General features: G+C 40.2%; 1 protein-coding gene and 1 long non-coding RNA gene across 3 annotated transcripts in view; one reads left to right on the top strand and one right to left on the bottom strand.

Moving 5' to 3' along the window:
* Nucleotides 1-607, bottom strand: part of LOC121881299 — a 68,252-nt gene extending 67,645 nt beyond the window's left edge. Inside the window, exon 1 of the long non-coding RNA XR_006091739.1 lies at nucleotides 522-607. This is a non-coding gene — a long non-coding RNA (uncharacterized LOC121881299). The remainder of the gene's footprint in view (nucleotides 1-521) is intronic.
* On the top strand, nucleotides 588-25,703 carry kiz (kizuna centrosomal protein). 2 transcript variants are annotated; one of them, XM_042389014.1, is made up of 15 exons: nucleotides 588-841; nucleotides 1,393-1,455; nucleotides 1,944-2,106; nucleotides 3,434-3,508; nucleotides 4,843-5,440; nucleotides 5,578-5,830; nucleotides 9,117-9,236; nucleotides 9,908-10,072; nucleotides 11,201-11,351; nucleotides 13,433-13,592; nucleotides 14,073-14,135; nucleotides 15,489-15,578; nucleotides 16,066-16,135; nucleotides 23,434-23,480; nucleotides 25,390-25,703. In XM_042389014.1, exons 1-15 carry the CDS (start codon nucleotides 603-605, stop codon nucleotides 25,491-25,493), a joined length of 2,361 nt encoding a protein of 786 aa, XP_042244948.1. In that variant the 5' UTR covers nucleotides 588-602; the 3' UTR covers nucleotides 25,494-25,703. The 2 variants fall into 2 exon arrangements, with proteins under 2 accessions (XP_042244948.1, XP_042244949.1); XM_042389015.1 differs by lacking the exons at nucleotides 23,434-23,480; nucleotides 25,390-25,703 and adding an exon at nucleotides 19,701-21,654.
* Nucleotides 25,704-25,951: the final 248 nt, after the last annotated feature.

Here is a 25,951-nt window from a genome sequence, read left to right as displayed (position 1 = left end):
CTGCTTAAGCCTTTATTATATTTGTGAAAACATAAAAAAGGGCGATTTCACTGCTTTTTTTCCGTCTAGACCACATTGGACTAGCTCTAGATCATAAACCACTATACTTAGACTTGTCAAATCTGGATTAGAGTACTATTATTATTATTATCATCATTATTATTATTATCATTATTATTATTATTATTATTGATCTGGATCTGTTCTGATATAGTCTGGATGGGTAAAAAGCAGTGAAATCGCCTTTTTTCTGTTTTCACAAATAAAATAAAGGTTCACAAATCTGAAAGTGGGTTTAAACAACGTTAAGGCTTTTGCTACGAGGTGTAACACTTTTTCATAAGTGTAAGTCGTGAAAAAAAGGAGACTCAGCCGCTAAATATCATTATTTAACCCCGAATCGGATACCGGTATGTGGGCTCTTAAAGGTAAAACTTTGAGCTAGTTTACACTTTCGTGTTTGGTAAATGCTAAAGAGTTTGTTGAGGGAGGGGACATATATATATTACCGTTTTTCTTACCTGACACTGTATAGGATTTGTGTGACAGCGAGACCACTTTTTTGTAAACAGCATCATTTCACCATCTTCAGGGTGCTAGAAATGGGTCATCTGGATCTCGGAGTGGAGCTCGCACCACGTGCTCTCTGTGTTTATCAGCAGGGATTTCTGGGAAGCGGTGCTCATGGTAACCAACGTAAACACCAGCCACCCTCCTCCTCCTCTTCCTCGTCTCGGCTCTCTGCAGCAGCGCCAAAGCAGGCGAAAATGGCAAGCATGGCTCGCAGCGAGGACCAATATTATGAAAAGATAACAACACTTCAACAAAGCTTGCATAAAAGGTGAGGCGCCTCGCTCTTTTTCTAACGGCAGCACGGCCCAGTGTAGACCGCGGGCTCGAGTTGTAACATCTGCCGCCTGGTAGCCTCCTTCTGCCGCTTGCCACAGGGAGAAAATAGGGCTAGCTGCTTAGCTAACCAGGCAAGTTAGAGTAGGCGGTGATGCCGTATAGTTAGCTAGCAAGTTAGTCCATAATTTACAGTAATGTTGTGGTTGCTGCACGTAGTTAGCTGAGTGAAAAGCTATCGCTTACCTGACATAACGGTAACACGTTAACTAGCTTTCGCATATTAACCGAAGTTACCACGAGCTAGCGTTAATGCTGTTGCTTGGTTTGTAGCTAATTCGTAGAGCGGATTTAGCATTCATTTACATAAGCATTACAGTTTGTTAATGAGTAAGTAGAAAAGTGCTGTTAATATCGCTTTTAATTAGCTAATAATTAGCCTAGCAATCCACGTAGATGCTGCAGTGGTCTGTGTGGTTCCTCTGACTAATGTAGTGTATGTGTGTGTGTGTGTGTGTGTGTGTGTGTGTGTGTGTGTGTGTGCAGGGAGAAACGGAGGCTGGAGCTGGAGAGGGAACTGTTTACTTACTCCAGATCTGATAAAAGAATGTAAGTTACACAGGGTACTGTATTACAAAAAAAGAGTTTGCTTTGCCTTGTTGGACTTTGACAGTAAGCTCTAACTTAAATATAGGATAGATTCAAGTTAAAAAATCCTCTCTATGATAGCATAGGTCAATATTAATGATTTAAAAGGTTTTGTAAATTCACTACATGCTTTATGTCACCAGTCACCACAGGTTTTCATCTGAAATATTTGTTCAAGCAAAAATATCACCTCAGTACTCAAGTGTGTCACAAGCACAGTAGCCTTTGGATGTAAGCAAAACAGTCTGTTTTCATTGTAAATTGATTCCCATAAATATTAAAATGCCAGGTCAAAACTGTAGAGCTCAGGTTGATACGAGAGTTGAAAATAAGATTTAAATTTAAAGCATCTTGTGCTTAACCTTTTCTTATGAAAAGTCTAGCTCTTATTTTTTGACAAAGCTCTTAGATAATATTTCTTTTGAATAATGGTTCTCCACTGCCTTCAGCTCACAGATAAAGTGTTCCAAACTGCGCGGTTATCTCAAGGAAATCTGTGACAGGGAAGCACGAGCGAAAATGAGAAACCTTGAGCTTCTGAGAGATGTGGAGTGCATAGAAATTAGCATGAAGGTATATAGTCCTGACCATGGCCCCCTGCAACAACAAAAGGTATAACACACACACACAAACATACAATGGCATTTGTTCAGTGGAGTAGTGTTACGTTAAAAGCAAGCAGAACAAACACTCCACCCACTGAGGTTGATCCAGGTTTAGACAGCTGTACTTATTTTCTGAAATATTTTATACAATTTAATAATCATTCATTTATATTTTGAATTGTCTGTGTTTAGAAAAACATTTGTTCTGACAGGTTACCACATGCACTGTGCCTTTAAGAATAATAAACAGACAGACTCGCAATATGATATATATGCTTTTTACAAGAAATATTTATATATTAATGAAGCAATTTTCATACACATTTGCTTTAATGTCATGCTGTCATTTTAACAGAGTAGAAATATTTGCTTTCAACTGCTTGATGTGACAATAGTAAACACTCAAACTGTGCAATTTATCACGACAAGCAAATGAACGAGGGAGAAAACAATGAGCTAGTCAGATTATCACTTAAAACTCAACGACAGTGCTTGACAGCTTAATATCAAATTAACAAAATTGGCTAATTATGACTCGCTGAGTTAATTGCCCAATATAGAGACTCTGAAGTGCTCCAGAGGTTTAGTCATTCTCTCCCCTCAAGCAGTTGGTTTATTTCCTCTTGATGCTGTTATTTTGGTCGTCCTGTTGCACTTTGTATAATATTACCAGATACCTATGCTTTAATTCTGACATTTCTGGAACAATAAAAAACATCAGTTCTCACAGGGATAGAAGGTAGACTAGCAGCTACTCATATACATGCTCAGGTGTATACATGTATAATCATTTCTGTTCAGTTTGTGCAAAATTGTTGACAAGAACAGATAAATTATAAAGACTGTCTTTCAAAAGCTCTGTTTTCTATAAACTGCTATTGTTTGGATTGAAAGGTGGGGCAGGTTTGAGCTAATCCAAGTGCCTTTAACAAGGCCATTAGCTTTTTTAAATTGGAGTTGGGATTAAGGCAGGCAGTCTGGCCAGTCAGAGATTTGTTAAATGGTGTCAGCAGCTACACAGAAGATCCTCACTAAGGAAAATCCATTGTGACTGATGCTTGACGTCGTCCAGCAATGTTTGCTTTCATACCTTCTTCTTTTACACCATATATATGTAATATTGAGCAGCACTATCACAGCGTTTTTATGGACAATCCCTAGTGTTTGCATGCAGTGTCAGTTTACCTGTAACACATCAGTTAGTCTGAAATATTACTATTATTATCCTTCTGTCAATTTATTTCTTATTATTAATTTAGTATGCACAGTAGATCTACCTATCTATCTATATCTATCTATCTATTCTATTCTATCTGTCTTTACATCTCTTACAGGCTGACATTCTGAATAAGATTTCCAGATTTATGGAAGCAAAGAAGAAAATAGAGCAAGAGGTTGAAGCAGCAAAGGTAATGCTATTACAGTCTTTGCAGCATCAAATTTACACTGCCAGTATAATAATAAGAATCGCATTCATGTTTTGTAAGTAATGTAATTGTATATTATACATGCCACACTTTCTACTATGTGTTGTGTAATTTTTGTCGTGTGTTTGTGTGTTTTTACACATTTTGTTGTACGGTTGAAAAATGGTACTTGTTTTTTTTTTTTTTCTTATGTTGGATCCCTCTTTTTTTTGAAATGTTTACAAGGTTTATGCAAATCTCTGTTCTATCAAGCTGTGTTTTCAGGTTTAGAATAACAAAGAAAAGTAGACATTATGCCTGGTAAATCTGTAGAGGAGTCTACATTTAAACTGTGTATCTGTAATAGCACAGGTGTCTAATCCTAGCTGGTGCATCTGTACAAGCGATGTAGTTCAAGCCCATAGCTGCTTTCTCCCTTCACTTAAAGCAGTTAAAGCTCTTTTAGATGAAATGTCTAAGACATCTCATAATAACTTGGAGCATGCTGTCTAGAGCAGTCACTTGTAACTGTGCAAACCCCCCCCTCAGCCTGTCGATATTGTAATGAGCAAAATGGTACCGTCACTCCATTATGCATACAAGCCATTGGCTGGCAGTGTGCATGTCCCTCAGGCTGCAGCATTCATTAAGGGAAGCTTACCGGGCTGAAAGCTGGAGACAGATGATAACGGGATATGATTTTCATATTTAATACATTCCTTGGAAGAGCACACGCGTGCCGCAGATTGATAGAAGAATCAATTGCTACTTTAGTGAAACACTTTCTACTTTGCCCTGCAGCTACCGATGGAATCACTCAGCCAAGAAATTAACTTTTCCTCTTTTTTTACCTACTTTGTGGATCTGCTGGGCAGGCTGCATGGTTTACAGTGAATGTTATTAAGCAGCTAACTGTTTGGTATTTAAGACGCTTATCAGAAAAGAAACAGAAGCCATGCTTTTTGTTATTATGTTTGGAGGGAGGCTTTTTTGCTTCCCTCTCTTCCCCCCTTGGTGACATTGCAGACATGAATCAAAACTTGTCTAAAGGATTTCTAATAAGATTAAAAGTTAAAACATTGATCCTGAGACATTCCTCTGAAAGATGTTGTGAAAAGAATTCTGACCTTGGCCCAAATAAGCCGCACTTATTCAAAACTGTTAAGTGGATAGTTAACACACTTAAGTTGAAAATTTCTCTCAAAATAGACTTATTTCATTTAAATTTTTAGAAGAACTTCATTCATGTCTTGAAAAACATAATTTTATGAGATTTGAGAGTTTAGTTTACAAAAATGAATATATTTGATTGTTGTTTTGTTTTTCCATATTTGCAGGGTGAATCTGCACATAGACAGTACCAGGACATCTCTCTCTCTCGCTCAGCTAAGGATTTTACACAACCACCAGCAGTAATTTTTATGGGCCGCCAGACCTCCAGAGGGTCTGACGCTGAGGCTGGCACCACAAGTGTACACTTACACCAAGCATTGCATCGTTCACCCAATCGCAGCATGCACTCCCGCAAACGTCTACCAAGTGGCCTTTTGAAGGACTTCAGAGTTGGCGGAGAGGATGCCGCCAGCAACCGAGCACATTTATCAGATGACATTTCAGGCTCAAACGATTCTCCTGACGGCTGTAATTTGAGTGACAAACATGAAAGAACGATGGCGGTGCTCCCAGCTGGCAATGTGCCTTTTGGAAGTGATGATGAACAAGAACCTTCACCTCTTGTGACCTTGACGAGGCCTGAGAGGAATCGGGCTCCCAGCAGCAGCAGCAGTAGCCCCATAAGGGTTGAGAATTCCCCCGCAGAACACACTGACTCCCGAGAGGTGGCTCATCAGCCACCCTTAAAGGAAGATGCAGAGAGAGGTCTCAGACATTTGATGCCTGAAACCATTTTTGGAAAAGAATCTCAAGATACACCAGGTTTGAAATGTTATTCCTTACTTATTACCTTGTAATGTCTTTTCACTGTTTTCATGTTCTTTCATGAAAATCCCAGTTGAAAGCACTTTGAAGATTGAAAATAAGCCAGTTATACCTTGCACTCTGCTTCCGTTCAGGTAGACGTGAGAGCGTCAGCACACCGAGTTCTGATGTGCAGCTGTCAGAGAGCAGTGCTAGTGACCTGTCCATTTCTCTGACACAATCTGAGCTGGAGGAGGATCTACCCGAGGGTGTGGCACCTGAGAGGAACGCCACTTCTGAATGGAGTGATGACCAAAATCAGCACAGTCCCGAATCATCCCTCCACTCTGATGGATCCAAGAACACACCTCAATTAAACTGTGAAACCACACCTCCAGCTGTGGAAAGGTACAGTATGTATTCCTGTACTTTGTTGTCCAGAATTTGCAAAGTGACACAGTAGAGAGAAACACTATCTGTTTCGATCCTTCTATTGCACATGCTCTCTAAAAATGTGCACCATTCAGTCTGTAGTTTTATTCCAATTATTTAAAGCTAAGCGAGCAAAGAAAGGAGAATGTTCTGCATGGCCGTGCCGAACCACAGTGGGCTGTTAATGATAGGAGCGGGTGAAGACACCACGCGGTCCTTGCCACCATCACATCAGAGACTGACAGAGAGGATTGTGGGAGTCACAGTCCATGCCACCGTGCTCTCTGTAGCTTAGCAGCAGCAGCTGCCGCGGTGGCAGTGATGCATCTTATAGGGAGAGCTCAGGACCTGTCACCAACAATATTGCCATAATCCAAGATAATGCTGTAACAGAGCAATTTTCTGCTTGAGAGACCTCAGGAAGTCCCCAGTGGAGGAGGAAATTTGTGGCACCATAGAGTGTTCTGGAGGGTGGGCATGTGGACAGCACTTACAGCCACAAATCCTTAGCGTGATGATGGCCTCTGAGTTGAAGGATCATTTTGGATGGGGTTAGAGCCACGGAAAATCCCATGTGAATGTTTGCGCCCAGAGCCTCTGCACTTTCCCTACAATATATAGTATTTTATGAGCAGGACCTCTTATGCTCTTGAAAAAGAAAACTTTTTCCGAACATTTTTTTTTTCTTCATCCACCATACTCTCAGTTTAATTTGTGTGTTGTCCTTGGGTTACTTATGTTGTGCTTATTTATTATTATATGCTTTATTTTTTAGAGAAAGTAAACAGTTGCACATATCGTTTTGGGTTTTTTTCTCTCTCTGAGAGTGTACAATGTTTATTTGTGCATGACTGTATCTGTGTGGTCTACTATACTGTTTTATAGTGTGACCTCAAGAGGAACTGCAGTTAGCCTGTGCAGGGGAGACGATGGTGGGGGCTGCAGCTTTCATTGTTAACACGGAGGGCTTCTGTGTATGAGGAGAAAACCGGAGGCTTTGATGTAAAGCTCCGAGAGCATCCAGTCTCCATCCTCTCCCTCTTTCGCTCTCGTTCTCTCTCTTTCTCTCTCTCTCTCTCTTAAGGTTAGAGTTTATATCGCTCCCTCCATTCAGCTCACAGTCAGGAAAAACAAGCCTGGGCAATTCATTAGATTATCCCATTATATTTCTCCTCCAGCATGGCTGGGGTGAGTATACGACTGAAATATTCTCCAGGTTTCTTGGAGACTCATCGTAATGGCCTCGCTGTGCCTTTCTCTCACACATGTCGTCCCTGAACTGTTTGGTGGTTCTCAAACAGTTTGCTCGATTGGTGACAGCATGTGATACAGTTAAAGTTGAGCTCTTAGTTTAGTTTTGAGGTGGAATATAATATGCACAGGTTTAAAAATAATCTATGATATCCAAATGACACTGTGTATTTTTAAGGCATCATGCTAATTGAAGATATTTCTCTGTTTTTGTTTTTTCTATTTTGCATTATGGCACAGTGCTTTGTAAACTGTGTGCTTACAGTGTGGTGGGACATATCCCACATTTAGTCAGGCAGTCCCTGCATTCATTGTGCTGTTATTACTTGTGGTTAGGGCTGAACAACATGCAAAAAAAATCATATTGTGATTATTCTGACAGATTGGGATTGCAATATGAGTTAGGATTTTATTGTGAATGGTAATTTTTGCATTTCATTTTCACTGAAAAATATATAAAAATGAGATTGTTTTTTTTTTTTCTGGTGTCTGTACTAAATGAGCATATTCCCTTACGTCTGGAGAATGTGATTTGTAGGCCGGGGCATCTCTGTAGCATCACAGTGCTTCCTATATAATGGTATGTTGTGACACAGCTCCTGCGGTTTGCATATTGCACTCGGGCCATATTGCGATTTCGTTAATATTTCCATTAATTGTTCAGCCCTACTTGTGGTATATTTTTTCCATTCCTTTGTGCGTGTTATATTTGCGGTCTGTACCAACACGGTGAGATTCCCCTGACACCAATCACTCAACGGTGAAGCCATTCCGTGTGGTAAATCACCCCGGAGTCAGTACTGTACACTGTAGAGCAATATCGCTGCAGAGAGGCTGACCTCTTCCTCCGAGCTAACAATACGCTCCTGATGATGTCGACATGCGGACAACAGCAGCATCTAAAGTGAGGTTGGAGACCTTGACATGAAAGCTGGCAACAATACAATGAGAGAGAGAGAGCTTTGCAGAAAAACACAACTAATTCACTTTCTCCCTCTCTAAAGGTCTCTTTTTGAAGAGCATTGACAAATAAAGTGGAAAGAGAAAGATGACTATTTCAAGGCCCACGCTGACGATAAGGGAGGGAAAAAAAAAAAAAAAAGACAGCTTTTGCCTATACTACTTCAGCCACACTGAAGAGGACTTTGCACAGACGGATTGCACACTACAGAATGTCATGGATATAATTCAAGCTGCCATCTTAATCAGGATGTTACCAGGAAACAACCTGCAAAAAAGAGGGAGCAATTGTTTGCTGACCCCTAACCCAGGAGCCCATTACAGATTGTCATAAATTCTTTTTGGCCCCTTTTATGCAGGGGGGCTCAGGATCTCTCGGCTTGGGGTTTCTGGGAGAATTCAATGAGGGCCACCCATGGCTTAATGCTCAAGAAAGAGATGGATTCCCAATATCCACATGCATTAGGCGTCCATTTCTCATTTTGCTGCCTCACACAGGACCAGATTAAAGTGTAAATCTCTCACCAAAAGAAATCATCTTGAGGCCCCCATTTTTTTTGGAACCCTCTTCCATACACTTTTGAGTGTGAGATGGTGGTTACAGAGTTGTCCATATTTTCATTTGTTAAATTTCATATTTCCCATATTTATAATTAAATTTACTTTGCCATTTGTAAATATATATGATTGATTTCAAGTTTTGCTTCAACAGTAGGCAGCTTATTCCTCAAGCTTGTTTTCTGAATGGCAGTTTTCAAAAGCTTTTCCCTTACAACCTGTCATTACATGTGGCACCATCAACACACATAGTTTGAATTGTTGAAGTCCTGTATTGTGGCTGCAGCATTCTAATGATCAGATTCCTCCAGCAATCCTTGAGTACCTCAAGAAAACTGCCTGGAAAAATGTATCACAATTTTTTTATTTTTTTATTTTTGCTCAAATGGCATCTTTTTTTAAAAAAAAATAGTTGGCCTATTGATCACATGGCCTCCCCTATTTTTGTTTCCTTTCATCACATTAATGGTTAATTTTTTTTTTTTTTTCCCAGACTCTCCCAGGAAGGACTCTTTAATCTTCTAGACAGCATCGAAGGACGACTCCATGGTGAACAGACAAGTGTGTACGGGGATTCTTCTATTGATGGAATGCAACTCAATAGAATTATCAGGTATACCCTTCCTGTCTAAATTAAATACCGTGTATATTTATTTAATGGCCATGGAGCAGTTTGTGCAGATGAGAAAAACATATTATCCTTCCGCCAAGGGCTCTCACTTTAGATGAAGTGTCATCACCAACATGCTCGCGTCTTTATTTCTGAGGGGTTTTCAAACACATGGGATTGTTATAGTAACCACCCTGTTGAATTGTTATTGGGAGTCAGGGAGATGGAGGATGGAGAATGTGTTTTCATTAGACTGGGGCTTATTTTTCATAAGCCTTTTTACATTTCATAGCATGATTAATTTACTGTAACAGGAGTTTCTCGTTGTAAAGTATGGATAAAAATCTGGCGAAGGAGAGCTTTCTCGCTCTTTCTAAAAAACCAGTATATACTTGTCCCCATCTATGAGTGTTGTAAATGATGTCAACAACATTTTCAATAGTAAAGAGAGTGGCCATCTTGTGTCATGACCCTCAGTATAATGTTTAGTCTTGCTGTGATATTATGTGGGCAAGTGTGTATGTGCATTGATGTGTATGATTATACTTTGTATAGCATGTCTGCGCGTGTTTGTGTGTGAAGTGTTAGCAGCTGTTGGATGTACTCAATGTACCGCTGACCCGCGGGCCCAGGGCTCCATGGCAATAGCTGACTGCTCTCTATATATTGGACAGCCTTTGTAACGGTGGAGCAGACTTGAATGACGAGGACCTTGAAGCATGTGGAGCAGTCGTCCTTCATGAGCTTCAGAGGTTGTCATGGAGCACAGCAAAGGGCTGCCTGCTACCACAGGATCTAGTGAATGCTCACCAGTCCAGCACTGAGCCTAATGAAATAAGGTAAGGCTTCGGATTTCTCCACCGCCAAAAGACCGATGTCAGTGTTTTTTTTTCCCCCCTTAGTTGTGTTTATTTAAAAAAAGATGTAAAGTTTATTGAGAAGTTTTTATAGTCTTGTGGCATTTTACACTTCATTCCTTTGCATTATGTTACATTTGTATCAAACTACAACTTCTCAGATGCTGTAAAAAATAAAGATATTTATGTTTTGATGTAGTATTGTGTTGTATAATGTGTGTTTTGTGTCTGATGACAACTATAAAAGACAGATGCTATAATGGAGTAATTCAGAACACATATCATTGCTCTGAAAACTGAGTCAAATAGAACTTCTCCTCTTTTCATAGAGAAAGTGAACAGACTTACAGTAAAGGTAGATTCCACTTCTCAGACAAAGAGTGGATAGCTGCCTGTGCATTTTTTTTTTTTCGACTAGACGGTGGGGGGGGGGGGGAAGGAGGCGCGCACTTACAACAGACACCTACATTCGATACAGTCTCCCTTGTCCACAAATGTAAAGGTCATCTTTGGTGTCACCTCCTGCGGTAACACAGCACGGGTGAATGTCATGGGTAAATTAAAATGCCCTATCTGTGACTTCCAGTCCTTTGGATAATGAGTAGTTATACTCTGAGCCAAATCCATGCTCTGCTTCACTACTCTATTGATTTCACTGAGACCTTTCCTGCTATATTCTCAATCTAAAGAAACACATCTATCGTTGTCCCTCTCTCTTTCCTCTGGAGATGCCTATTGGCGCTTTGACCTTTTTATCCAGTTTTCAACCAGCAGCTACATTTCTATCTGTGTCTATTCAGTGTTAACTGGAATTCATTAAAGATTTATATCTTCTAAAGTGTTTTAAGATGGAATAGAAGTACCCTTTTTGAGAAGGCTTCATAATTACAAAAATAAGAGCGTGACATATTTATTATGTTCTAATTTCCTCACGTAATTGATGACGGTCCAACTTGTCAGCTGCATCAAGTTTTTTTTTTTGATAATCAAAGAATCTGTCAGTATAAGGAAGTATAATTATGACTTATTTTCAGATCCCTTTACTGTGTTTTCAAGACAGCCTCTTTTTTTTTTTTTCTCCTACAAAAAAAAATCCCACCCTCACCACAGCACCAGCCTCCCTCCTGATGCCGCTCGGCTGTGGGATCGCTGGTTCAAGCACGCCCTTCTGCTCAAGGAGCGCCGTGTCCTCAGCACTGAGCGCTCGGTCCAGCTGTTCACGCCGCTGCTGCTGGAGCGCCATGCCACCTACAGCCAGCAGGTAGCGTTGGAGTCACATACACTGCCAGTACACACACACAAACACACAAACACACAAGTAGGAGGCTACACACACTTGCATTCATGGACACCTATTCCCATAAGCATGCCGACATTAACACACACACACATATGACCACTGGAGTAAAATGTCTCCTTTTTTATCCTCTCTCCCCAAAAGACTAGTGGTGTTTCTTTTTTTGTTTTTTTTAAAACTTTTTTTTTGTTGTTTTTTTTTAAACTTGTTTCTTTGGATGTTTTTTTTTTGAAGAGAGTTGTAGTTGGTGCTGAGTGCCCTCTTTGTGTCTGGTGTTTGAAACCAAGCCTACTCATCAGATTGCTCCACACGTTGACCTAGACAGAAGGGAAACCCTGACCCATGCGCTAATCGCAAATTACAGCCTCTGCTTGGCTTCTTTCATCTCATGTGGCGTATTCATCTGAGAAACACTTGCTTTTAATTTGGTATTAGGCAAAAGTATAGCCATCAGCTGGGCCAGATTGAATGAGAGAGCCATTTGGACCTTCTCCACAAGAGACAGGATTATTTCAAATTTCCCACTCATTGACCTTGTGCAGATCAAGCTCAATTAAACAAGGAAAGAAATTACTATGAATATTCACACTGACACACAATGTCAGGATATTTATTGGGAATTCCACTTTAGAAAACGTAGCTTTCTATCTTCTGGAATGATCATATATACATGCAGGTTTTTGTGTTATTAATTTTTTTGCAGACGTATATTGTGGGGTTTTTGTGTGGCTTGGAGATTTTGCTCCAGTGTCCCAGACGCAATGAGAGAGGCAAAGAGGGAGATTGTAGAGCCTCTTGAAAATATGAACTGACAAAAGGAAGAGAGGTACTGCCATCTACATCATTGTGTCCAAGTGCATCAGGAAAAGCCTGAGTGAAAATCTTTCTCCCCCCTTTATCTCTCTCTCTCACTCTCATTCCATCTACTCCCATCTATTTCTCCCTCTCTCCCTTTATTTCTCTCTCTCTCTTTCTCTCTCTTCTCTGTCCTCTCTCACAACAGCTTACTCTCCACACACAAGAGCAAACAGAAATTTCCATTCACGTCTTGCCACACTGCCTGGCTACTCCGGCAAATGGGAGCATGCAGCTCGCATGCACACACTCAAAGAGGCCCTTTGAATATTCAAGTGCTAACAGTTGCATTCATTGATATTTAAAATGCAGTGGGTCTGCGAGAGCCCTCAACCCACGGTACGTTTGACTAAATCTAAAAAAAGAACAAAGACGGATATCGGGGACAAGGATCAAGACAGTTTTTATTGTGCAGCAGCATAAAATACCAAGTGGCAAGCTCAGATTGGCATGTGTTTGTGTCTCTTCCCCTCTCAGAAAATGAAAGCGTGTACATTGTCAATCTTCACTGCGACCCACTGATAACAACTTACAATGTACTTAAAGTTTGTCACTGTCAAAATCCTCCTGATCATCCCCTCCATATTAGTGCTCATTAAAAGTTGCAAATGGCCATCTGAGGCTGAGAGGCAGTCTTTGATCACAAAAGAGAGATGTTGATGGCAGGATTTGATATGGGGGAGGGAAAAAGGAGAGAAAGGAAATCGGTGTGTGGCATCTCCCTGCTCCTCATCTCCCGGAACAGCTCCTCTTAATTGTGTATCCTCATCTCCCCAGAGATAAAAATGAGCTGGAGAGGGAGGAAGAGAGCAGTTTGTCTCAATCCTCTCAGCCAAGAGGGGAGATATGTGGAACGTGTTGCACATTAACGCCAGGGTGATTGCATTCTTTAGTCGCTTCTCTAATCTCATGGATGAGAAGAGAGGGAGAGAAAATAAAAAAAAAAAAAGTGCGATTGAGAGGGAGAGCGGGAGCAAAAGTGTGCAAAAAATAATCTTTTTTTAGTTAAACGAGTGAGAGAATTTGAAGTTATTTTCTCTTGGCATTTGAACACGCTCTACAGCTGCACCTCTCCGGGAGCAGCCATGGCCAAAGTAAATGACTTGCCTAATCGGTGAGAGTTCAATTTGACACTTCCTTCACAAAATGGGAACAATTAAGAGTGTGGTTTTAATTTGTGCTGCTTGCAGGCCAAAGTGTTGCTGAGGACACTTCTGTCCCGGTCCAGTGAGGAGTGCCCCTCAGCAGTGGACGAGAGTGACTTGTCTTCCTCGTGTGGCCCTTCTTCACTACTGGCTGACGGCGGAGATGCGAAGCCTGCCAGGCCGGTACAGAAGCAATGGATCCAAGGTTACTGAATATTATTGGTGTAAAATAAGTTATTGAACAGGCTCAAAAGCAGTACAAGTGGAATGGAAAAATCTAATTACACAACTATTATTTGAATGCTGGGCTTTGGTTATTAGTTAAAGAGGAACGACAATGATTGCCAAACAACCAAGAACTCTCCCTTCAGCAAACGATTCCTACAAACCTCCAAAACGTTTCACACTTAGATTAGTCTGTCTTTGCACAGTAATATAGAACAAGACCATTAATAGGAACAAATATAGACTGCTTTTATTGCAAACCACCTCTGCAGAGAACTTAAACTTCCCTTTTATGAAAGAAATCAATTTCACCATAGAGCTTTTTTATGAATCCTTCACAGCCCAGTTTTCATACAGCCTTCTATTCAGAGCTAAAGAAAGACCCCCCATTCCCATTTCTATCCCTAGACTCCCTTCCTCCCTGCCACTGCTTCTCACTATGCGCTTCCCTTTCTTACAGAACTACAAAGTACTGAAGAGGACAGCCAGGACGAAAGCCCTGTGGAAAGTGTTCCTATTAGAGGTAAAAAGGCATCGCCGGTGCCCCAGCATTCACACTGTCCTTATGTTGTGGTTTGTTTTCTTCCCACTGCAGTGAATAATGGGCTCTTTTACGCAATGGCTGAGGCAGGATGATCAAGGTGAATCCAGGGTCAAAGTCCCACCTGAAGAGCTGTGCTAGTTCTCTCTAATTATCTCCGAGAAAACACTAGCCATGTTTTCAGCCTGGTCTGAGGCATTCTGGCAAAATTGATAATTCATTGGCCCAGCATAATGCGGCTGCTTTAATTGTCAGGACGCCAGGATGGGAAGCGCGAGAGATCTGTCATCGGTTCTCATTTTCTTCTAAACAATGCTCCGGCAAGGCTGGACTTGAAAAATACTAGATGTGAAGGCATCCTGGGAGCAGTTGGTGTACCCATCCGTCAGCTGCAGCTCTGAAATGTAAAGCAATCCTATATTACCCTTGGCTATCAGATTTCCTACTGGGCTTTTTATGTGTACGCATCCCTAAGGTGCATAGCCAGCAAAATGAGTCCAGTTTCCAATTCCTACACTTAATCAAAAGAGCCATAACCAGTTAAAAAAAAAACACAACTAAAGATTTTGCAAGGAAGGGGTTTTGCTGTGGTGAGCAACATCAATGTCACAATCAAATACCATGACCTTGGAACTGATAGTAATTGCCAAGACAGGCGCGTCTGCAGACCTCGTGGGGTTTTTTAGACTACATGTAAAAGCAATGGCTGTATAAAGTGCTGTGGGTGGAATAACACTGGAAATTGCCATTCAGTGTAAACATGACATTTTTTTTTTTTTTTTAGAAAATGATTAAAAGCTTTACTTTTATTCTGCCCTTAAGTTAAAAATGCTAGAACTTGGTCATACACGATCACAATGCTCTATCCTTTTGATTTGGTATGTGTGTTTTAGCAACATCATTGAGACAACAGCCCATTTATTATGTACTTCTGCTCTGTTGATTTTTGCCAGTATAGTCTCTGCTCCTCTCAAATTTGATACCTACTTTAGTGTGCTGGAAAGTAATTATGAGTGTTTTTAAAACAGAAAATCAATCATTGCCTTCTTGGTAGGGGATGCTGAGATAATGTGAGATGCTGATTGCTGTCTCATGGAAACTGTTGCTACATACTGTAGGCTTGAATCAACAGCTTAGCTGATTGAGCACAGTGTTGTCACCCACTCTGTTCAGCACTGAGACCAAAAGACTCAGCTACTGAAGCGTGTTGTCTCATCAAACACAGAAACCTCTGAAAGTTGGAAACCTGGGTTTTAAGCAAATATTTGACAGCGACTTTGTGTGTGCGTGCTTGTGTGCGTGTGTGTGTGTGTGTGTGTGTGTATCCCCGAACAGAGACAAAAGCATATCAGTTACTTAAACAATCAGCCATGCAGGAAAGGCTGCAGAGTTCTGAAGAGGAGGAGGAAGAGGATGGCCTCTCAGGTAAGAGATGCGGTCCGCTCTACCAGGCATGTAGCGAGCAACTGGAGCCTAACCATTGGTCAACACTGACCATATGTTCTCCAAGCACATGAGGACACCATAGACAGACCACATTTGTTGTGTACATGTGTAACCTTAATGCCAGCCAAAACTCAAAGATTTAACCCTAGGTCTTAACTTTTTTTGTCTGTTTACCTAATTTTTAAAGTTTCTAAAAATTCAACTTGTGTATTTTTGTAGCATGTAAGGCTCTCCAAGTGGATTATAAAGAAAATATTATTTATAAACGAATATAAAGATATTGCCTATAACCCCGTATGTATATCAACGGACCCCATGTGGGGGCCCTAACACGAAGGTTAAGAAACTCTGTCTTGGCTTCACGTAAGCCTTACCATAAGTTTCTATATAAATATGCATAGTAGATTAGCTTGTGATGAGATATCCAAATTAAATGGTTTTATCTAGCCCTGTTTGCTCTTTTAAGGAATAAATCATGGCCGTGAAGAGGACCTGGGGAGGGCCAAACGCTCCTCACATCAAGACCCTTACCCTCGGTAAGAACATTGTTATTATTCAACGGGCCACAGGAAATGGGCCACCAGACACCAAAGTGGTTGATGTACATTTGCATGGCCGCTCTCATAATTCCCTGTTCATTTCCATAAGATCAAGGGGGCGCCACCCATTAACTCGCTTACAAAGACAAAAGGCCCCTAAAGCCCCTCTCACTCACTGTTTGCAGGGTTCAGCCAGGTTTTAGAAATCAAAAGCAAAACAGCTATCACGAAAATAAATTGGAGTCATAATCTCACTGTCTTCAGGCTTGTTGTCAGAATGCAAACAGATCATGTCAAGAAGAGAATCAGGGACAACTGTTTTAGAAGAAGGGGACTCAGGAGGTGTTGACAAGGACAAATGTCCTTTCATTTTTCACTCTTCAAATGCATTTAGGCTGCTCAAATCAGAGTCCTAAGTGGGTTTGAAAAGAACATCTAATGATAAATAGCTTGGTGGAAGCTAACACCATCACGGTTACATTTGAATATCAACACGACTTCATCAAATCTGCAATTGCATGTCGGGTCCTCAGAGCACCTCTTCACTGCGAACCCATTTGGGCTCTAGTAATGGCTGGGTAAACGTTATGAGGAATAATCTTCTCTGATTTCATGTGATTACTGGGCACCATGCTGACACAAGGGCTGAAGTCTGTATCTCCCTGGCCTGGCAAGCAGGCGCTCCCAGTCTGCCTATTAGCCCAGGGAAGGGCCTAATGGGCTGGCTCTATTGTGGTCCTCATAGCTGCTGATGTCTGCCACTGCCAGCCCCAGTGACCACCCTCTTTAATAAACATGAGCCAATTTCAGACCCAGACCCTCTCAGATGTTGCCTGTCTCCCTGTCATTAATGTGCATGGGAAGCCAACAATATATGTGATTAAACAAAAGTCACAGGACAAAAAAAAAAAACAGAATGCCGTGAGCAGTGATAATACACAAGTTGTGTACATATGTAAAATTGGACAAATAGGTAGTTATGCATGCCTGACACTCTAATCTCACTAGGGTTAGGAAGGAGCGCCAAGAGCTGCTAGTCACCATGACCATCATCCTATCTTTGGTCATTTTCCCTGTCTTTTCCCTGCTTCTCCTGGACGCTTAGATTTAAGCATTCCACTTACCACAGTCACTTCTTGCGCTTTATTGCTTCCACAAGTGGTCTGGAAGCCCTGCACTTAAGCAGAAGCATAACACTGCAGCATGCTTTTTCCCCGCTTCTCTCCTTTCTCTCCGTGTCTCACCCTCTCTCGCTCTCTTGCCCTTTCTCCATCTCTTTGCCCCTCTTCCTCTCCGTCTTCCTGTATTTCCCTCCCAACACCCCCCACCCACCCACCCCCCTCCCTCTCCATCCTACTCGTTAATTATTTGCTTTATTTTGTCAGCGAGCTGATGAGTGACATCAAAAGGAGGATGGAGCTGGACTCAAAATACAAAAATGGCTTCCTCTCTGTTGTCTTAGACAATAATTATGATTTGCCAGTTAAGCCTAGACTACAGCAGAGGGATTGTAGTTTAAAGCAGAGGCTTTGGTGCAAAAAATGCATTTATAGCCCTTTGTGAGGCTCCTCATTATGTGTGGGCCCGATTCATTAAGTAATTGGTTTGCAGTTGTTTACATGAGTATTAAGGCCTTCTATTCAGGGCCTTTGAGAGATACATTGTGCAAATGTTGCATGTTATGAATGCAGAATGAGAGGCGGGGGGCCAGTCCTATTGGCCAAACACTGCTCTCGGCTGAAAAGCGAGAGAAAAGCACTGGGTGCTGCTTTGCATAGCAATGACTAGGGTCTTAATAAGCTTTACAGATTAAATACATGCAGTCTATACAAGATGCAAAGAGATACTCTTAACACATTTATATGTGCTCATTTCACTATTATGCCGTTCGAGAGAATTGAGGTCTTTCATATTCTTTTTTCTCTCTCTCCCTCTCTCTCTTCCTTGCTCTCTCCCACACAGTGTTTTTCAGTCAGATACTTTTATAGAATGTGCTGTTTATTGTATTATAACTCGTGGGGAAGCGACTGATCTGCAACATTTATTAAGGATTTGTCCATTAGAAATCTTTTGCTGTCTTTGTGAGTGGCAAAGTAAAATCACTTTGTGGTTGAGTGGGGATGAAAGGAATAATGCACGAAGGAGTGAGTCTTAATAAGCAGCTGCACTCCATGTAAAGACCACTTGTTCCCCTTTGTATGCGAGTGCATGCCACTGCTTCCTCTCGTGCAAAGAATCATTGTGCTCCTTTCTACTGTAGGCATTTCAGATGCCACTCCTTTCTTATTTTTTATTTTGGGGTTTTTAATACCTTTTTATTTCCCCCCAGTTTTGATCCTAAAAAAATGCTTGAACACATGTGCACAGGCACGCACACACACACACACACACACACACATACACACACACAAACACAAAACAAAATCCTCCAGCCATCAGCCGGTGTTATGATTGTTGTGCCTAGTGCCTGCTTGACAAAAACCTTGACTCAACAATTAGTGGTTTACAGCTTTGCCTTGGACAACAGGATGTGCTCAAGCATTCGACCTCAAATCACTCAGAGTGTCAAAATCAGAAGCTCTCCCTCTCTCTCTCTCTCTCCCTCTCTCTCTCATGGGGAGGCGATGTGTGTGTGGATCTCTGACAGCTCACAGGGAGGAGGGATGGAGGGGTGAGAGGGACATGAGCTGAGAGAAAGGAATGGAGGGGAGGGGACGTAGAAAGAGAGAGCGGGAGATAGAGGGAGACAGAGAGACAGTAACGGACAAAGAGGTAGTGAAAGACGGGAGTATTCATGCTCCAAAATGCAGCAGTGAGTTTAAGGGGAAACTCATGTAAACAACTCAACAGACAGTATGATAATAATAAGCTGAGTGAGATTCAAGGCAGTTGATTTGCACAGGGTAGGTGGCAGCATCACATGTGTACGTCTGTGACAGTTTGTTTTGATCTAAAGAAAATACATTCCCTGAAAACTGTGCCTAGAATATATATTTTTTTCTTGTTTTGTTTTTTTAAATTTTTGACAGTTAGACTTCTCATTCAATTTAGTATAGAGAGTAAGATTAAAACCAGGCCAAAACAGGACAAACAAAACAGTGACTATAGATGAAGGCAGCATTTAGACCCTCCAACCAGAGGAGGTCACTGTCCTACACTGGCTGTCTCAAACCAGTAAAGAATGTCTCATTGCCCTATAATAAAATGAAAATAAAAAATTTCACACGCTCTCAATGCTTTATTTTTTTAAATGTTCTGATCTGGCTTTTTGCTATATATTATTGTATTACTGTAATTTCAAACACATAAATGAGTTGTGTAGGCTAATAGAAGCAAAACAAGTAGCTTGTGGCTGTGTTTTTAAGCTGCAGTTTGTGGTTGTGTTTTGTTGACTTGCTTTATACGGTAAGGTGTTAATACTATTTTTTCCACTGTCTTGAGATACTCTGATTTATGTGTGGTTGTGTGTTGGACAAGCCAGCATGCGGCTGTTAACGAATAATATAACATGAAATGAATGATCGGTCCCTCAACCATACCCTGCACTGACTGTCTCCACTAGACTGCCACCGGTCAGGAGGAGAGCGCCTGTGTTGAAATCATTGGCCAGATTCCTCTTCCTCTGAGCTGCAGTACTTACTCATCGCCAGCAGAGAGCACTCACACGTTAGAGAGTGCCCACTCATGGTGCACTCACAGTTGCCTCTCACTGTTTGCCCCCACTGAGGGCTATACGCTGCTACCATTCAGGCCTGTTAGAGTACATCTAAACAGAGCCTAAACAATGTTGCTGTGGGGTCATAGCTGGGATGGGAGTAGGAGTTGATGGGAATGATGAGGTGATGGGTCTCCCTTTACCTTTAGACAAGCACCGCTGCGCAAAAGTGCTATTGTGCTATTAGCATTTGTGTGTGGGTGGCAGGAGCTTAAAAAAAGCCAGGGTAAATAAAAGCAGCTTTCTGCCTATCGGTGTGTGCAAGCCAGTATTAAATGCTTGGTAAGCATTATTTCCTCTGTCAGTCTTCACATCCTCTAATGTAGCTGTAGGATTATAGGTGACATCTGATTTTAGTGACTTTAAGAAGCATAGCCTAGTTTTACAAGGCAATTATAATGATGATATGTTGTGTATTAACATGTTTGGGCCACGTGCTGTTAAATATTGTTTGTCAGTATATTACTATAACACTGGACATATTTGTATAGCCTTAAACTGTACTACATGAATATACTTGATATTGTTTCAGCTTTAGATGTCTTCTTTGACTTCTAAATAATACAGCTGACAATTAACCACACTTGTACTTGTCAGCAGTAGTATTTTTTTAAAAATTTTTTTGGTAATTTGTTCCACAGTAGAGAAGTCTGGTGCTGCTAAGATACCATGAAGGATTCAGTACAGCAGAATCAAGTTGCCTTTCTCAGGGGCAAACAAAGCAAAATGTCACAAAGAACAAAAATGAAGAGAGTGCTGCACTGGATCTGAAAATGTAGCGGATAGTTTAAAAAAGGGCTTTTTGTTTAACTTACATCAGATTGCTTGGGTTTTCAGTAAGATGAGTAATCATTGTTTTACTCTTAAACAAACATGTCACTTTTTCTCTATTCCAGAGCAGCAGTACCAGTTTCATAATGTGCCAGTGATATGAGAGAAGATGATTGTCCCAGATTTATTTTTTTAATTTATTTTTTGCACAGTGTATATCAATGTAAACATGAGTCAGCATATCTTGTATTTTTACAAGAAAATATGTAGATTTAGTCGATAGAAAAACCACCGTGGTATAAATTGACAACACAAGACAAGTTTAATGAAGGGAATTTACTGACAACACCAAAAATCAAGCTCCAACTGTGTAATGTGCTTAAAACACGTCATACAATTTTAAGGGTGGTTGTGGACTCAGCAATGTACAGCAGACGCAAAAACTGTTAAAACATGAGATAAACAACAATATGAAACAATTGCAAAGGCCAGAGAAAGAGAATGAGGGAGGCATAGGAAAAAAAGAGGACATTACAATAGCTGTAATTTGCATCATTTTACACATTAGATTCACCTCTGTCTACCAGAGCTTGTAAAACACTGGCCAGCCCAGTCTTACATATTCAGATCATTGCCTCAATTAAGGGAAACTCAGCAGAAGATGAACTGGCATAAATGTTTATGGAAACGGAATATTAGATTGGTGGGGTCAGATCCAGACTGGGCTCTCTATGGTAATAGCCCTGTCTTGAAATCAGTCCTGTCCCTCACTGAAGTGGAACAGCTGATAGACCATTCCCATCCCGGGGGGAAGTTCGAGAAAAGAAAAGCCCAATTTACTCTCCGTAACAGCTATTATTGTGGCAAAGGAGAGGAAGTAATCGTATAGATTATTGCTGTATTTTTGCTGTAGCAGGGTCTGGTTGAGATCTGTTGCCTAACAGGTACAAATAGATGTACTAGTCCCCATGGTTTAGTTGTGCTTCGATATCTATTCAGTTTAAAAAGATGAATGTAGCAGGCAGATTTTGTTTTTTTTTTCATGTAGACATGTAGATATGTTTCCCATTAGTATCAACAACAACATATCAGGACTTTATTCTATAGCTTTGACAGAGAAAAACTCTTCTTGTTACTTCTGAGCATACTTAAGATTTTTAATTTCACATTCACCCTGCAAAAAGTTTACCATATAAAAAATAATGTTTACATATTAAGTGTGTATTCAAATCTCCAATTTAGCTCCAGTGGAATAATAGTACCATGGCATGATACTACTTTCTAACATCTAAATAATCTGACTAATCTGTTAGTCCAGTATGATCACTACATAATGATTTAAGCAAATGAAAAAGCTCATTTGATGTTACTAAACATAACATTGTCCAGGGAGATGCTTCAAAACGACCATAATTTTGGACTTAAAATAGGCTATACAGAAAAATATGTACCATCTGCACTGCCCCCCATTCACCAAAATATGTGTATTTCACAAGATATGATTATATATTTCCTAAAGTAAACAAACAAAATCCTTTATTTCAATAGGATGCGGCTCCCTCATATGCAGCGCACATTCAGTTTGCAAGCTGATTATCTGTTATTGTGTCTTTTCTTTTCTTTTTTTTTTTTGGCTCTGCTTTTCTTACTCCTCCCCTGCTTTGATTTGCTTGTATTCTAAGTGCCAAATGTCCTGTAGGAAGTCCTATCAGAATATTGAATATAAAGGCTATATTTTAATGATTATACTGGCTGTATGGTATGTTGCTTATAGCACAAAGCAATCTGCTCACAGTTAGGAATGGGAGGTGCATCCTTTTTCTCTCATTCTGTCTTGAGTGGTGCGAAGCAGCAATATATAGTTTAGAAGAAAGCAGTTGGAACACAGCCAAAGTAATTTGGTCCTTATACTCAATGTACAGTCACATGTGCCAAGACTTAGCTGAGGAAGAGATGAGGAGATGAGAGTGATTGAGAGGAGGTCATGGATTTGAATTGATGCAGATGGAGGAACACACCACATGACTGTTTTTTTTTGCTAGAGCTCATCTGCTTCAAACTCTGCATCTCTTTTTGCCTCCGACTTCCAAGAAAACAACAGAGCTCAGTTATAGAAGGTCCAAACAAATAAGCCATATGGATATGTATGCTAACCTCGGAGATGATGAGGATATATTGTGGGGTTTTTGAATAGGCTCTGTGATGATGTAAATTAAAGAGGAGGCCTTTAAAAGTGGAAAGGGGGGCCTTATTGCATATGCATTGAGCTAGATCAAAGCCTTTTCGGAGGTCACACATTTACATAGCGATATCAGCGGAGCTATGGGAACCTGGCAACCCTGTCTTTGGACTATTTTTGAATAAAGCGAGCCTTGTGGAAGTCCTTTGGCACAATTAGAACAGGAGTCAAGGAAGTTCCCTTTGCTGCACTGTTGAAGCTTAGCCAGCAAATCTTTCCCCTGGAGTGAAATGAGAGTAGTCAGTGTATTTGTCACAAGCCCATTTTAGATATAGTTGTAGTGTTTGTGCAGTGAACATTAATAGTACATTTCTCCATGATCTTGTATCATTTTCTTCTCTCAGATTTCCACTATTATAGTGTGAGTTATTTTGTTATTTTTGTTTACTGGTTCTGGTGAGTGATTTTTAAATAAGTCTATTTCTCATGCAGTGGTTTGGTTTTGCATCTATGTAAAATGATAACCTACCTTTTTTTTCCTTTTTAGTTATTCTTGGTGCAAAGTAGCAGTTATTTCTCAAAGAAAATTGAATAACTTTAAAAGGCTATTAACTGTCTTTGTGTTTCTAGGAAAGAGAAGACTAACTTAAAGGTTTATTCTGCACTACAGTCCAAAGGTGAGTATAGACCAATCTGAGCTGTAGTTGGAAGCAGACAATCATCAACCATCATTAGTGCAGTGGCACTTCACTTGAAAACCTGCATATAACACATAATGTATGTAAAGGATTTCACTTTCTAAGCACTTTCGCCAAGAGAACGGTTCAGGGGATCCTGTAGAACCAATTATATGCTGAATAGTCATCAATTCAAATAAAGGTTTTAATCATAAAACTTAAACTTTTTAACAAATTTTGTTTTAACAGACAGCTAGACTTCTTTTCCAGGCTATGCTGTTCCAACAGTAAACTTTAACTTTGGAAAAAACGGAAAGTAAAAGCCACATGCTTTTGCTCCATAAAAGTAATTTTACTTTCATAAATCTCCATGAAAATCCTTATGTTTGGATTGCAGTTACTGTTAAAGATGGAGCAATCTGTTTATACACGGCTGATGGTGAGCCACCACCCTACTGATCTCTTGGTAGCTCAATACTAGCGTTACGTTTCCTGCCCAAAATTCCACTCTCACAGTATTTTCTTTCTGATTTCTATTAAATGGTGCATTTCCTCTGATTACAGTGCAAGAAATCTTGAAGTTTGATGGTTTAAATAAGCTAGTAATTAGTTCCTGCTGGATTTAATTGGCTACTCCACACAGCACTTTCACATCCAGAGGTGGAAGTTGGACAGAAGTATTACATTCATGTTATTTTTTTTCCCAAAGCCTGTGTCATAAGGTAACTAATTTCACACTAGTGTTTTAAAACTAAATAATTTCCACATTCACACACTACCTTCATCTGTCAGAGGATGCGACAGCCAACCATGATTAACCATAACTCTGCTTTCACTGTCAATGCATTCTTTTCACTGTCAATGTGTTCCATTCTACCACCACAGTAATAGCGGCGGCGCTTGAGAGCGCAACACATAAATCAGTCATCCGAATTGCTTGTAAAGACACAAAAAAGGTTAATTGCATTGAACAGATCAACACAAAGAGGTTCATGTGTTAACATGTATTAAATTATTGTAAGTTTTAAGCCTCACGAGAACACCAAGTGTATGATTAAATTTCTGTGTAAACACACCTTTTTGAGGGTGTGTTAATGAAAAAATGACCTTGAAGCCAAACCCAGGTTACTGAAAACTGAGATTTATGTTGTCAGCAAGCACTATCTAATCTTCTAATAAATAAGTATATAATGTGTTCTTACAGTTTTGATCAAATGATGAACAAAAGCCAAGGAAAAATCTGGACCATTTATTAACCAATGTAAATAATACACTGAAAGAGCATTGGTGACTTTAATGGTGAGGGTTAGATATGTCCCTTTTTTATGACATTTATGTATCATATTTTCTATCCAGATATAGTCTAGATCCAGTGCAGACAGATTGCAGTTGACAACTGGTGACAGACTCCATATCAGTTCTTCAAGTAGCAACTTTCACTTCACCACTCAAGATTCAAATAAACACATATATCACATCAACTTCATTTGCTCATAGAATAAATAAACAATACAAACACTGGAATGTGGTTTGAGCAATTGGAATTCAATTCAAGTATTTTTGGGTGCTGCTACTGTATCACACCTGTATCTAAAGTTTCCAGCTGATCATAGATCAAATCACCCAAGATATGTTTTATTGCCATGACTGAAGAAGACACAGATTTGAATACATATTAGACTGTATAAAAGAATATTAAGATTTTCTTTGTGAAACCAAACGCAAGGTTAGTTTTAGCTTCAGTGCATTCAAATCCTGGAATGCTTATAAAAAGAGTATAGAATTGGCTAGACAAAGAAATTATGTGGAAAATGTAAAAGGTTACACTTCATTTGAAGCATGCAAGAGTAAAAATTTTACTCTAATAATGTATTCTTTGATTTATTTTTCTCTGTACCTTTTTGTGTAGCTTTCTGGGGGGAGTCAGATGACAGCGACTCAGAGATCGAAGCAGCCTTACGTCCTCAACCTTTCAACACAAAGAGCGATGACATTGATGACTTCTATGACTGATATTCCCGTGGAGATATTTTTTAAATGCACCACATTATATCACAGCACAATTTCAGGCAGGTTGGCTCATAGTAATTCACCCCCTGACCATTGTTTTAGTGGTCTGCATTGTAAATCATATGCACACTGTATCGTAAAAACAAATAATAAAGTTGACAGCTCTCACGCTGGGTAAAGTATGTGAAGAGTTGTCCAACACTCTGATGTTAACCCTGCTTCAGTCTCTTTATCTGAACAACTCTCCCAGCTCATAATAACAGCTCGAAATAGATTAAACTGATCTTTTAAAGCGATTTGTTTGCACTAGGCTGAAAATCATGCATTTTGAATGCTGCAAGCATCTCCGAGTGCTCTACCTCCAGCATGCTCGAGTGTAGTGATGTGAGTCACCTGTGAAATGACAAAGCACAATGGCCACTCTGCACGCTGCTGCGCGACCCGTGAACCTATTGAAGAGG

The sequence above is a fragment of the Thunnus maccoyii genome, chromosome 16 (genome assembly GCF_910596095.1).
Source record: "Thunnus maccoyii chromosome 16, fThuMac1.1, whole genome shotgun sequence".
NCBI classification, from domain to species: domain Eukaryota; kingdom Metazoa; phylum Chordata; class Actinopteri; order Scombriformes; family Scombridae; genus Thunnus; species Thunnus maccoyii.
Note: the sequence above shows the minus strand (reverse complement) of the source record. Positions and strands in the feature narration are given on the sequence as shown.